Genomic DNA, 14,647 nt, shown 5'->3' on the forward strand with positions numbered 1-14,647 from the left:
CCCAGAGAGGGTCTGTGTTCACCTCACTCTTGCATTTTGGATACCCTGCTCAGAGCCAGCCCGGCGCACACACATCCCCTTTCGGGTCCTCACGGGGGACCTGTCATCTTGCAACCACATAGTCATCACATGCCTTTACAGGGGCAACCCGGCAGGAGGGCCCCCCTCCCAAGGCCGCCCCAGCCCCCGCGCAACCCTGCCCAGCTGTGGCGCCAACACACAGGAACCGGCCGGGTCCTGGGTTTCTGTCTCTTCGCAGGAGAGCGGGGAGCGCGCTCGCCCACGCCAACGCCCCCCACACTCCTGGGCGCACACTCGGGCGCACACCCCTGCGCGCGCACGCCGCCACACACGGGCGCACGCACACCGCAGCCTGCCCAGGGACTACCTTGTCGGCGGCGGCCCCGCGTGGTCTGGGGCGCACAGCCGGTCCCCCCGAGGGCGCCGCCGGCCGCCCCGCCCCGCCCCGCCCCTCGAACCCGCAGAGCCGGGCGCGCTGTGGGCTGCAAAGTTTCGCGGCGCTAGTCCGCAGGGGCGTCGCGTCGGCTCGGGCTTGGCTCGGCTCCACGGGGCTCCGGACGGCCGTGACCGCTGGCCCGGGGCTCGCGCGGCTCGGACAGACCCGAGCGCTCGGCTACCACCCCGCTCCACTCCGCGCCCCGCGCGGATCTCGGCACCCAGCGCCCCTCGCGCCTTCTCGCCACAGGGTTGGTCCGCAGCCTCCCGTGCGCCCTCGCATTCTCTCCTCCTCCCCGGCTTCGACCCTTCGCCGCCGCCACCCACCATGGCCCGTGGCCCTGCTCAGACGACCCAACTGCTGCCGCTGCTGCCTCTGCTTCTGCTGCTGCTCCGGGACGCAGGCGGCAGTCACCAGGCACCCGCCTGGTCCGCCCCGCCAGCAGCCGCTGATGGCCAGGCTGGAATCAAGGACCCCTGGCGGTCCCCGGGGGACGCCGCCACCACTCTGGGCCCTGGCGCCCAAGAAATGGTAGCTGTCCACATGCTCCGGCTTTATGAGAAATACAGTCGGAGGGGCGCGAAGCCGGGAGGGGGCAACACAGTTCGAAGCTTCCGGTCCAGGCTAGGTAAGTAGAGGGGGTCCCGGACACCCTCTCCTCTCCTTCTCCCCCTTCCTCACTTGTTCATCTTCCCCACCACTACACTCACTTCTCTTCCTTCTTTTCATGGATTCATTCATTCATTCTTCATTCATTCATCATTCACCAAGCACTCTATGTCAGGCCCTGAGCCTCCAGTGGGGACACCAGAGTGGCAGTGACACAGAGTTCCTGCCCTTAGGGTGTTGCCAAGACTGAGAGGATGTCCCCCTTGCTGGTGTAGAATACTCCATACACAAGGCTTTAAGCACAGTGTGGAGATGGTTCTGGGCTGGGGAAGCTCATAGGGCTCGGTTGTATTGGCACTTGGCGCATGAGAAGGGCACAGAGTGGGGCCAGTCAGGTGGGCATAAGGCAGCTGGCATGAAAGTGCCTGATCTGGGCTCAGGCAGGGAGCGTGCAACTCTAGCTGGGGGCACTTAATGGGTTCTGGGGCTGGGCAAACAGAGTGAATAGAGAAGGGCCTTGGGTTCTGGTCTTGGGTACACACACTGAGGCCTACAAGACACTAACATGAAATGTTTAGACCACGGGGCTTTGAGGAAGGGTCCAGAAACTTGGGCAGTGGGGGGGGGGGGTTGCAGTCCCCTCCCATCCTTGCTCCACCTGGGCAGATCCTTTCCCCTGTCTTCACACCTCGGATGGAGCTGGACAGAGGTCACTTACAGAGTCCTCCCTGCCCTGCTCCGAGAGCACTTCCAGCCTGCGGCTTCAGTCGTCTGCCAGCTTAGCTGGCCTACGCCTGTGGGCCCTGGGCAAGCAGAGAGGAGGTGCAGCCTGATGGCAAGGGTGGCTGGAAAACCCTGGTTACCATAGAGACCACCCATGGTCACAGAAAGCCATTCCAGAAAGTGTGGGTAGGGGTCCACAGCAGCCCTTGTAGGGGAAAAGGCCACTCATCCGGAGGGGGGGGGGGAACTGTTTGTCTCGAGAGACCGATCCCTCCTGAGATGGAGAGGAGCAAGCCCAACATTGGGGCCAGACAGTCTGGGATCAGGTCGGCCACCTCTCGACTGCTGGTTGTGGGACTCAAGGTGACACCTGTTGCCTGGGAAGTTTGGCCTTGCATGATGGTGTCCTGGGGAATACCTGCCACAGAGAGGCCTGTGCCCCCATCCTCCACTGAGCAGACCACTGGGTATGGTTCCTGGACTCTGTCCTCCCTGGTATTTTTTCTTCATCACATGGGGTCCATTTCCAGAGCATCATTATTAAATTAAGCCACTCAAGAATCATCTAGCATGAACATGACCTTGAGCAAATCATTAAACCTCTCTGGACTTTACTGTACTCATCAACAAAATAGGCAAGTCATGCCAGTGCCTTTCCTGTGGCCAGAGCCTAGCACTGGCCCAATTAGGTGTCCATGCATGTTGTTCCTATGGAATTACAAAGCATTTGTGTTCAGATAGGTGTACACCTGACCTTGCATCCATTACTCAGTCCTCAGAGCCTTGTAGTTGAGGAAAGCAAGGTCAGCAAGGTCTGTCAGGGGTGACGGGGTGAGCATGTGCACTGAGTACATTCACTGCTGCAGCCCCCCGCCCCCCTGCCCCACCATGGAGGTGCTCGATCTTGTCTTTCTGTTTTCACAGAACAGGGGTAACACAAGTAACACTGACACATAGACGTTAACCCTGAAAAGGACCTGAGGACAGTGCTTTATATCAAACCCTCCCATTTTACAGATAAGAAAACTGAGGCTGGGTTAGGGGGCCATTCACAGCAGCAGGGGCTGGCATCTCCCATGTGCCAAGCCAATGCCATTCCCACTGCTAGCCTCCTCTTCCCACCTCCATCAGAACTCAGCCCAGGACTTAGGACACAGAGGGTACAGCAGACTATTCTCTGGGAGATCAGGAGTATTGTGGACCAGTCTGCGATTGTCTGACAAATCCAGCATGCTTATCTGGAACCATCTGGCAGCCATGGGTACAAGTCCCAGCTCTACCAGCTTTCTCTCTCTGAGTGTGGGTTTCTGTGCACACAGTGCAGAGGGGAAGGGTCAGTAGCATGAGGGGGATTTGTGCTGACAGCATAGACGCAGGCAGTTTGGTTTCTCACCTCCTTCCTTGATTCACATTATCAAGTGGTTCACACCCCACCCCCCTTAGAGATGCCTGCTTTGTGAGCCACTCCCTGGGGGCTGTGAGGAACAGTGAGCCTGGGCAGGGACTCCTCATCTTCTGGATGAGGCATCAATGTCGGGGGCGGGGGGGGCGGTTAGCTCCAGTCCTGGAACATTCCAGCACCATCCTGTGGCATGACAGTGGCCTTTGCAGCCTCGGTGCGGTAGGCCCTGCAGCCTTGGAGGCAGTGGAGCCAGTCGCTCGCTGGCCACCAGGCAGCATGGCTCAAGTTCAGAGTGCCGGTCGTGAGCTGGGCTGTGAGTTGGACTGCAGAGCTCCAGATGTTGAGTCTGTGACTAGGGCAAGGGGCTAAATTCGGCCATGACTCAGTTGTTTTTTGTGTTTTGTGTTTTTTCACTTCTAAAATGGGGCTAACAATGCTCTTTCCTTATAGGGTTGTTTTTTTTTTTAAGATTTTATTTATTTATTTGACAGAGAGAAATCACAAGTAGATGGAGAGGCAGGCAGAAGTAGATGGAGAGGCAGGCAGAGAGAGAGAGGGAAGCAGGCTCCCTGCTGAGCAGAGAGCCCGATGCAGGACTCGATCCCAAGACCCTGAGATCATGACCTGAGCCGAAGGCAGCTGCTTAACCCACTGAGCCACCCAGGCGCCCCTCCTTATAGGGTTTTTAAAATGAACTGAGGTATGTCAAGTGCTTAAGACAGTGCCTTGAGTGTGGGTTCAGTAATTTATTAGATGCTATTACTATTACTTTAGCCACCCCTTCCTCCCTCCCTTCCATTGCTCCCTAAAATGTGTCCTGTTCCCTCTTAAGCCTACAGCAGTGGAGAGCACTTCGGAGCCTGATCCTAGGCTTAAGGTTAGACCTTCCCCTCTGTCCTAAACAAATGTGTTTAACTCTAAGCTTTTCCACTGACCTGTGTGAAATTGGGCAATTTACTTAACCTCTCTGAGTTTGATGTCTTCATCATTAAATGAGAATAATAATACATACCTATCTACCCACAATGCCAAAGGTCACATTTGTTCAGTTCCCCCAAGTATTTCCTGAGCATCTCATTAGGCAGCAGGTGCTGTGAGCTCAAGAGGACATAAATATGCACAGACCCTTGGCCTTGCCCAGAAAAGTTCACGAGCTGGGGGAAAGTCAGAAGTAAGCGGGAGAGTATGGGCGGCAGAGCTGGGGACAGTGCTGTGGAGAGGGGCTGTCGGTCTGCTTGGGAGCCAAGGGAGGACACTGACCCAGCAGGGGGAGGGCTTGGGGGGAGGGGCCAGCGAAACCTTCGCAGAGCTTGTAGGGCTCCAGATAGACTCTGAAGGGCAGATGGTGCTTGGCCGGGTGTAGAAGTGAAGCAGCCTACTGTGTGCTGGGGACCATAAGGAATTCCGTTTCCGTGAAGAAACAGTGAGAGCAGAGAAGTAGGAGTTGGAGGTGGACCCGAAGGCCCAAACAGGCCATTAAGAGTCTTGATGGGCCTGAGTTTGGCTGCAGCAGTGGGACAGTGTATGGTGTAGAAACAGTGGTAGGGGAAGAAGGGCAGGGAAGGGGAAGAGAGAGGGGAGAGAAAGAGGGAAAGAGAGATGCAGGAGGTGGTAAGAGAAGAGTATGAAATCAATTCACACTGACCTGGAAACCATAGAAAATCACCATAAAGAAAAGAAGTCATTCTTAATCACAAACCCAAATATGACCAGAGTTAATAGTTTAGTGGAATATAAATAATAAATATTGTATGTGACATAAATATATTACCATATTCTATACATTACATATTATATATGCATCCTATTTTACCTTAGTAGGATTGTATCTTTAACATGTAGGTAAAACTTGCTATATCCTAATTTACTTTTTTTTTTTTTTTTTAAGATTTTACTTACTTATTTGTCAGAGAGAGAGAGAAACCGCACAAAGCAGGCTTCCCTCTGAGCAGGGAACCCGATGCGGGACTTGATCCCAGAACACTGGGATCATGACCTGAGCCCAAGGCTGATGCTTAACCAATTGAGCCACCCAGGCATCCTGCTATACCCTCATTTAAATCACTTCTTTTTTTCCATTATTGGTTATCCTGAACTGTTTTTCATGCCTTTCAGCCATTGTAATTATTCCTATGGAAATGGCTTCCTCCTGTGGTCTTGATTTTTTCTTACTGACAAATAGAAGGTTTTTTGTATAGTAAGGATGCTGACTCTTCATCTATAATAGATGATTTCCTTGTGAAGCATGTGGGTGACATGAGTGGTGACAGGGATCTGGGGTTGCGGTGGCAGTGGAGGTAGGGCCACAGGTGAAGACAGTGGTGGAGGGACACAGAGTTCAGGGTCGTTGTGGAGAAATAGGACGCCAAGCCAGCAGGAGCTGGGATTGGTTAGATGCAAGAAGGAGAGCCCGTGGGACTCTGGCTCCTGCTGAAGGGGTGGACGGGTGGCAATGCCTCCCATTGGGCATGAGGACAGGGAGCAAGGACGTGGTGCCCTGAGAGCAGTAGCAGCTGGTGACACCACACAGCGAGTATGCTCTGAGCATGTGTTGGGTACCAGGCACCACGGTGTGAGCTCAGCAAAGATGATCTTACAACTTTAGGAAGTGCCTACAAACCCTCTGCCCAGTTTACAGATGTGGAAACTGAGACCCAGAGAGGCACCATGATTTGCCTAAGGCTCCATAGCTAGTAAGTGATGTAAGTAGGATTTCCTCTGAGGCCTGCCTGAAAATAGACACTTGATACTTAGTCATTCTCTTCCCTTTGGTGCAGCACCCTTGGTGACCCATGACTCCCTTCTTCCAGCTTACATTGGTGATTGAATCTTTAGCCCCACATTCTCACTCTGGTCACCCTGATGGCTGTTTCCAGGACAGTGAATGAAGGGACAAATCTCCACATGGCTTAGATTCTTTTCCTGTAAGACAGAGCAGATGGAGAGTCCTCGTGGCCTGAAGGTTTGCCAGGAGGGTGCCTGGAGCGACCCATGGATTGGAGCCACCTCTTCCCACCTCAGATTACCTGCTACTCTTAGGAAGAAGACTGCATGCCCACAGAGTGGGCCCAGTTAGGATTCTAAGATTTCTGAAAGTCCAAAGAGAGAATAGCTCATCTGAATAAAGTTAGTCCTTTCTTTCTCAGAGAGTTAGAACTCCAAAACATCCACATAATGACTTGTGTTTGCAAAATGTTTTGTACTTCACAACACCTGGTCTTTGTACATTCACTGTTAGGTAGATCACCATTTTGACCTGAGTAAACAGGGGAGCATGGCCTTGGGATCAGACACGCCCTGGCCTGCCCTTTTGCAGCTGGGTGACTTTCAGCAAATTAGATATCCTTCCTGAAGCTCCATCTTTTTCCAGAGAATGAATGACCCAGTTGCTCTCCTTTTAGTGAAAATGGGAAATCAAGCATGCATACACACTTGGAGCTTGGACCTTTATAACTGGTAAACGATATTATTCCCATTTTAAAGACAAGAAAACTGAGGCTTAAGCGGAAGTCACTGGACAAAGATCCTGCTGCCCAATGTCTCCAGTTGATTTTGTATCCTTAGCTCCATCTTCCAATAGAATGAGGCTTTCTGGACTTCTTTCAGAATGTGTTTGCTGAGCCTGAGGGCAGCAGGCCAGGGATTCCCCTTTGTTAACTGAAGCAGATCTAGCAAAGACTCCATGCTTCCCCTCCATTCACCACTCACTTGTAGGCACCGCCTCTCACTCAGTCTTGGGGCTAGGATCTGGGGATGCAGCTGCACACAGAGCTGGCAAAGCTCCACTCCCTTGGAGTTTGTGTTCCATGGTGGAAGAGAAATAATAACAAAGAGATGCATATCAGGATGCTGAGAAGTGACATGAAGATAAATGGAGCAGGGAACAGAGTGATGGGTTTCTCTTCGGGCCACAGGAGCCAAGGGTGCCCTTTAATAGAGATGCCCTTTGAGTGGAGAGCTGAAGGCGAGGTAGCGGGCCCGGAGGAGGAGGAGTAGGACAATGGCAAAGGGAACAGCCTAGGCAGAGCCCCTAGTGGGGAAGCTTTCTGTTGGAGGGACCAGAAGCCAGGGTGACTGAGGCAGAGATGGGGGTGGGGAAGGAGGAAGGCCAGGTCAAGCAGGGCCGAGGCAAGGGGTTCCATTTTACTTTCTGGGCAATGGAGGACTGTGAGCCGGGCAGTGGCCTGTGAGTGAATGCATCCAGCATTCCTGGGACCTCACTTGGATAGTGCTCTGTAAAGCTGTGACACGACAGCAGAAGGGCATCATCACGATGGCCCATCTGTCTCATCCTTGGGCTGAGCCCCTCTGGTCAACTTTTCCAGGACCCCAGTCTGTGCAACACTGAACCCAAAGTAGGAGCTTCCTAAATGTGTAGTGAGAAAGGGAGGGAGGCTGGGAGAGAAGGGGACGAAAAAGAGAAGGAAAAGGACAGGAGGGGGGGCGGGGAAAGGGAGGACCTTTTCTTGCTGACCACGAGACATGGCACCAGCACACTTCACAGGGAATAGGGACAGCTCTTAGGGGCTTCTCCTTTGAGGCCTGGGCTTATGCGAGCTGGAGACGTCATGCAGGTTCCTCTTCTCTCGTCACAGCCCAGAGACTGCATGGCGGGCATGCAGACACAGAAAGCAGAGCCAGTCTGTGGCCCTTCACACGCTGGAGAATGCACATGACCCGTCTCCTCCTCCTTCCCACAGAGAGGGTCTCCAGGCAGCACGCTACCTCATGAGGGACAAGCTCCCTATGGCAAAAGGTGTTCAAGCCACACAGGAGAAGGACTCCTATCCTGAGTAGGATTGATCAGGCTGGGTGACCTCAAAGGTCCCTCCCCCACCGGTCTCAGAGCACACTCTCCATGGTTCTCTGGCTGAAGAGGAGCTGTATCTGCTGCCCCTCCCCCACATCCTGTGCAGGAATAACCATCAGGGAAGGCCAGTCCCCCTTCAGGCACTTCTTGCTCCTCAGGGGCAGGCCTCCCAGCACCATCCTTGGGCTACACCTGCCTCAGGCCAAAGCTGCTGTTCCTGGTATGGTGGTCACAGTCGACCTTCTTCATAGACCTTCCAGTCGGTTAGCTCATCACTGGGAGGGTGGCTGAACTGCCTTTCCACTGTGGAGGCCTATCCCTGTTGCCCCAGTCTGTCGTGCCCTTCCTCACCAAAGGCTGGAAGTTCCTGGGCCAGAGATGCTTCCTTCCTGCTGCAATGGGCCAGCTCTTTGGAAAGTGTCCAAAATGTCTGTCCTAGAGCCACCTAACGCATTTCCTAGCAAGGAATCTGTAGCAGACAATAGACTTCAACTAGATGAAAGACAAAAAACACTATCTGCCTTGTTAGCTGGGTTACAACTCAGATAATTTGGATCACTGGAGGGATACCAAGTTGGTGGAGGGAGAGCTGGCTTGTTCTGCCAGCCTTGGTCCTTCAGATGGAAGTGGCAGAGAACCATACTTAGGAGCTCCTCCTTGGTGCCCAGCATACTATCTGTGCTATTTATTTAATCCCGCAATCAATCATGTGACACAGAGGTCCCACTATCCATCTGAGGCAGATGAGCTTGGTATGGTCCCGATGTGGCCTGGAGACGTGGTTCCTAGGGCCCTGTCTAGCTTGGAGGATGAGGAGGTTGCCCTCTTGGCGACCTTTCACCCCACCCACACATCAACCCTAGATACATGACCTTGCCTGATGGTTAGAGTCCTCTGGGATGCTGGCTAAAACACAAATCCCTTGGCCTCATTGTCCCAAACCCTTTGAATCAGCATCTCCAGGGGAGGAAGGCAGAGAGCAGAATGTTTGGGAAAGCGCAGATCTGGAGCCCGAGACACCGAAGGTTGTAGCATCTGGAAAGGCCAAGTTTAAACGGCCATCAAGGCCCTGCGATGCTCCTTATGTGTGGAGCACGATGAGGGGCTGCCACTCTTGTCCCATGGGTTTGCTCCGAGGGTCAGGTTAGGCAGGGTCTTTACAGTGTCATCTGAATCTTGACTAACATTTATCAGGTCCTCCGTGAATATGCTATTTCCTTCCTTCCTCTCTTTTATGGTCCCTCAAGAGTACCTGACAGTTCCTAATCACAATAGAAGGAAACAACCTTAAAAGGAAGATTTTGATTTAAAAAACAAACAAACCCCAAAACAAAAAACAAATCTCAGCTCGTTCTGTGGGTGCAGGTGTCCGGGAACCAGGGCCTTTGGGCCCGGCGTCCCTGCACATATACACAGTCCTGTGCTTCGGAGCTCTGTACGTGGGGCAGCTTTACCCAGCAGTCTGTACCCGCAGACAGACACCCGGCAGCAGGAAGTAGAGCAGTGAGGGAGGCAGCTACCCTGGCAGCTCTGGTCTCCCGCCAGCCTGCAGGATCACAGCGAGGCCTGGGAACAACTCCTCCCTCCTACCCGAATCCTCCAGAGGACATGGCCATTCAGAGAACTCATGCGGCTGGAGCTCGGCGCAGCTTCCTGGGGCCACAGATGAGGGTGCTATGCCTCCTGGCCCTGGGGTACATCTGGGAGAACCAGGCTAGAAGGAAAAGGTGCTTGACAGCCCCAGGGATGTCGGGCCTGGAGCTTTCTCAAGCTGCACACGGGATATTTGAGGAATGCCAGGCCTTCTCATGACACGGGCCTCTTGAGAGCAAAGCTGGTCTTTGTAGACTTTGTCGAGTGGCCTTGTGCAACCCTGAAATTGCTCTTCCTTTGTCAAACAAGTTTGACAAACCCTTGGGCAGACCATGTAGCAGAAGCCCAGACCACTGCGCCCTCAAGTCCAGTTTCCCCCAGAAGGCACTCGGCACATGGGGGAGTCAGGGGCGCTCGGCCTCACTCACCTCGTTTGGAAGAATGACCGCATTTAATATTTGTGAACTAGAGGGCTGGGTACATACGGTGGGTGAGGGGGCGCTCTCACAGGGCTTGCACCTGACTCAGAGCATCCCAAAAACCTGACACCACCTTCTCTCCTCCCCAGAAGCATCAGTGGCATCTGTGCATTTGTGCGTTGAGGGCGCTGAAGTGTGGGAACAGGACGCACAGAGGTGTCTGAGCACCCCCACCCCCCATCTGCTACCTTTTCCTTTTTGTAATGGGATAGTAATAAACCCCAACCCCTCTGACCTCAATTCCTCATCTGTCCCTTGAGGATCAGTAAGGGCACCCTCCTCAGTTTACTGTGAGGATGACCTGAGACAGGAAGGCTTGGCTGGCCTGGAGGGGCTCCCTAAATGGACACACTTCCTCCATCCCAGCCCTGGGTGGGAGACCCCGTGAACACCGGGACGGACCTATCTAAGAAAGAACCTAACCTGTTGTGGTCTGTCCTGCCCTCACAGAAATGGTCGACCAGAAGGCTGTGTATTTCTTCAACCTGACTTCCTTGCAGGAATCAGAAATGATCCTTTCAGCCACATTCCATTTCTACTCGGAACCTCGGTGGCCCCGGGCACGAGAGGTACCCTGCAAGCAGCGGGCCAAGAACGTGTCATGCCGCCTCCTGCCCCCGGGCCTGCCCACACGCCAGCACCTGGTCTTCCGCAGTGTCTCTCAGAACACGGCCACACAGGGGCTGCTCCGTGGGGCCATGGCCCTGGAGCCCCCGCCACGGGGCCTGTGGCAGGCCAAGGACATCTCCCCTATCGTCAAGGCAGCCCGCCAGGATGGCGAGCTGCTCCTCTCTGCCCAGCTGGATTCTGGGGAGAAGGCCCCAGGGGTGTCCAGGCCAAGCCCCCATGCGCCTTACATCCTCATTTATGCTGATGACCTGGCCATCTCAGAGCCCAACAGTGTGGCAGTGACGCTGCAGAGATATGACCCGTTCCAGGCTGGAGACCCGGAGCCTGGCACAGCCCCCAACAGCTCGGCGGACCCCCGTGTGCGCCGGGCCACTCAGGCCACTGGACCCCTCCAGGACAATGAGCTGCCAGGGCTGGATGAGAGGCCGGCGCCCTCCTCCCACGCCCAGCACTACCATAGGCACGAACTGTGGCCCGGCCCCTTCAGGGCCCTGAAACCACGGCCAGGGCGCAAGGACCGAAGGAAGAAGGGCCAGGATGTGTTCATGGCCTCCTCACGGGAGCTGGACTTCGACGAGAAGACGATGCAGAAAGCCCGGAGGAAGCAGTGGGCCGAGCCGAGGGTCTGCTCCCGCAGGTATCTGAAGGTGGACTTCGCAGACATCGGGTGGAATGAGTGGATCGTCCTGCCCAAATCCTTCGATGCCTACTACTGTGCGGGGGTGTGCGAGTTCCCCATGCCCAAGGTAGGCTGTCTGAGCAACACCGCTGCGTCCAGCCCCTTGCCTGGCTGTGCCTCCCAGCTCTGCCCCTCCTGGCAAGTCTCACTGCCTTGTGACCTATTTCCCAGCTGTGAACTGGGCATTAGAAGACCTCCCATCTCTATTCAAGGTGGGAATGGTTAGGCAGAGGTCCTCAGGAGTCAGCCTGTCAGGGGAACATAGCCCACAGATGGATGTAGTTCGGCTGGGCTTTTGAAAGGGCTGACTTACTGAGTTTGAATTTTAAATCTGAGCATGTCTTCTTTCGAAAAACAGAGAATCCATTCCCACAGGTGTGTGTTCCCACATAGCAATGGCCTTACAGACCTTGATTACATGTTGCCCAACCCCCACTCCCTACACCGTAGGCAAGCCAGGCCTCTGAAGCCCCTTCCTCCTTAAGGCTCTCATTTCTGTTCCTGGCCTGGACCTCAGGGCGTTGGGGTCTGTGACCAGTAGAATTGGCCTCCTAGGGAGGCTTCCTAGGGACTTCTTCCCACCCCCACCCACCCCTGCCTCCCACAGAGGAATGGAGACCCAGGGGGCAACTGGCTCTCACTGCACATGAGTCTGCAGGCAACACAGCACGTGGCTGTTTCATCCACTGTGCTGGCCCCTGGGTTTACAGAGTCTCCCCTTCCCTGCAGGCTGGGTTGCGGCTCTGTCCATCCATCTCCCCACGATCAGAGCTGGGTGGGCTGGCTGCCAGCTGAGGTCGGCCCTCCCCACGGAGTGCACACTTTCCTCCTACTTAGCTCCTCTGCTGAGTTCCAGGTCATTCTTTCCCCTTCCAGAAAGGAAGTCCGTGCATAAATCCAATTTGAATGTAAATAAATCAGTCGCTGGGATTTCCAGCCGCAGACATGGGGCAGCATTAACCTGCTTGGGAATTCGGGGACTTTTCTTGCATGTGCAGGGGAGAGGAAGGGAGGTGATGGACAGAGAGGCAGGGGTGGGCTGGCAGAACCTAGCACAGGCCTGGGCAGCTGCCGGATGAGCAGTGAGCAGGTTCCAGCTGGCTGACCCGGCACTCACCTTTATCAGTCTGGCTGGCTGCCTGCCGCCTTCCCTGACAGCGGCCAGAGCCCACAACTCAGACATCCCTACCTTGCTGTCCTCCCTGCCTCCCCACGCAAGGGGCCTTTCTCATCAACACGCTACATATAAAACTTCCTTTGGTCCGCAGTGAGCTGAAACTCCCATGGCTTGGTCCTGTTTCTCTTGTTGGAAGTGCTTGAGAACAGCCTTCTCTGTGTTTGTGGCTCGGCCCCCGACTCCTCTGGGTGTGCAAGGCTGCCCGGGGAGGGAAAGAAAGCCTGCACGGCACATGCAAGCATGGTTTCCAACTTTCTATGACTTTTGGATGCTTCCTAGCTGAGAGGTCTTGGTCAAGCTACTTAGACATTTTTTTTTTTTAAGATTTTATTTATTTGACAGAGATCACAAGTAGGCAAAGAGGCAGGTAGAGAGAGAGAGAGGAAGTGAAGCAGGCTTTCCGCTGAGCAGAGAGCCCGATGCGGGGCTCGATCCCAGGACCCCGAGATCAGTACCTGAGCCGAAGGCAGAGGCTTTAACCCACTGAGCCACCGAGGTGCCCTTTCTACTTAGACATTTTAAACCTCCCCTTACTCACAGGTAAAATTAAGGTAAAGCCACCCCATAGAGTGGATACTATGACAAGATGGGGTGGTGAGGTGGGGCAGCTGCTGACACCCCACAGTTAGACCCATCTGGGAAATGTGCACTCCAGCCCCCTCGTGCTGGTGCACACATACCTGTAGTCCTTCCCCTCCAGGACTAAGAACACACTCCCACGGGAAGTGTGTCGGAACTGCTGGGACTGTGAAATGTGGGAGGCTGCTGCCCGGGCAGTGTAGCTGGGCATCACCATCTGGACAGTTCCTGCCCAGGTCTAAGGGCTCCTTGGGGATGTGCGATACGCAGGTGCCCCCAAGTGGTCATTCATGTAGGGATGTGACTTCCCTCCGGGAGACCCAAGGGGCAGGAAGGCCTGAGGCTTTGGCACACCTCCCTGGGACTCAGTCTGTGGCTGACTTCAGAGGAAATCTGTGCCCCTGGAATCTTACCTTTTCTTCTAGGTGGACACATTTTCTGTGGCCTCTCTCGGGGATGTGCCGGTGGCAGAGCAGGTGGGTGAGGGCTGAGCGCCTAGGTAACTGTGTTCCTTTCCTGCCTGGCAGATTGTCCGCCCATCCAACCACGCCACCATCCAGAGCATCGTCAGGGCTGTGGGCATCGTCCCGGGCATCCCAGAGCCTTGCTGTGTTCCTGACAAGATGAACTCTCTTGGGGTCCTCTTCCTGGATGAGAACCGGAACATGGTTCTGAAGGTGTACCCTAACATGTCTGTGGAGACCTGTGCCTGTCGGTAAGACCAGCCACTCTGGGGTGGAAGGAAACCGCCCTGCCCCACTTCCAGCAGGGCAGCATCCTCAGGGCCTTCCGGGGTAAGGGCTTCATGAGGGATACAGCTGCATATGCGGGGCAGAGCTCACAGGCACCCTCACCGGGTTCCAGAAAGATTTGTCCCCCAAGGCCCATTCTGGAGTCTCTCATTGCTGATGACTTAGCTCTCCACATGCCAGTCTGAATCCCCTGAAGGGAATTAGCCCTTGCCTGAAGGCTGCTCATGGTTCATCCCCTCTGCTCTGAAGACCCGAAAGTCAAATGTGGCCACCATGTTGGCTTTTGTGACCATCATCTCATAACCAGGGAAGAAGGCTGCAAATGTGAGGACACCTGCTCTCATCATAAGGAATGAACCTCTGTTCAGACAGTCAGTTGAAAACACTTTGGGCCACATACTGATATGAGACGAAGCGCCTCAATAATGATATGAACTTTGAAACCCTACTACAAAAGCTTTCACACATACAGTATGCACGTATAACCCATTGTGGTTCTTTTTTCTTAATATATATTTTATTTTAAAATAAAGAGGAGGGAGTGGACACCATTCCCCACAGAGGTAATCAGGCTGGTTAAGTGTGCATTGTTTAAACCTGTTTATTGAAATAACATGTGCAGTAATATGTTGGAATACTAAAAAATAACCAAGATTTTTATATTTTTGTAAGTTATACTTTCTATACTGTAGATTGTTTATGTTATGTGTTTTTATGGAAAGCTAATAAATTGAAGGTACCGTGGTATCTTGAAAAA

The 14,647-nt window shown here is 54.1% G+C and overlaps 1 protein-coding gene across 1 annotated transcript; it reads left to right on the top strand.

Annotated features, from left to right (window-relative positions):
• The first annotated feature begins 224 nt into the window (after positions 1-224).
• GDF10 (growth differentiation factor 10) lies at positions 225-14,647 on the top strand. The gene is made up of 3 exons (XM_059169673.1): positions 225-1,085; positions 10,524-11,449; positions 13,666-14,647. The coding sequence occupies exons 1-3, from the start codon at positions 785-787 to the stop codon at positions 13,855-13,857; spliced, it is 1,419 nt and encodes a 472-aa protein (XP_059025656.1). The 5' UTR covers positions 225-784; the 3' UTR covers positions 13,858-14,647.

The sequence above is a fragment of the Mustela lutreola genome, chromosome 4 (assembly GCF_030435805.1).
Source record: "Mustela lutreola isolate mMusLut2 chromosome 4, mMusLut2.pri, whole genome shotgun sequence".
Taxonomy (NCBI): Eukaryota; Metazoa; Chordata; class Mammalia; order Carnivora; family Mustelidae; genus Mustela; species Mustela lutreola.

What these genes read in the sequence shown, in the direction of transcription:
- GDF10 (XM_059169673.1), top strand. Translation starts at nt 785, where the DNA reads ATGGCCCGTGGCCCTGCTCAGACGACCCAACTGCTGCCGCTGCTGCCT. An exon ending in AAGCTTCCGGTCCAGGCTAG is followed by an intron (nt 1,086 to 10,523) that starts GTAAGTAGAGGG and finishes CTGCCCTCACAG; the next exon opens with AAATGGTCGACCAGAAGGCT. An exon ending in GCGAGTTCCCCATGCCCAAG is followed by an intron (nt 11,450 to 13,665) that starts GTAGGCTGTCTG and finishes CCTGCCTGGCAG; the next exon opens with ATTGTCCGCCCATCCAACCA.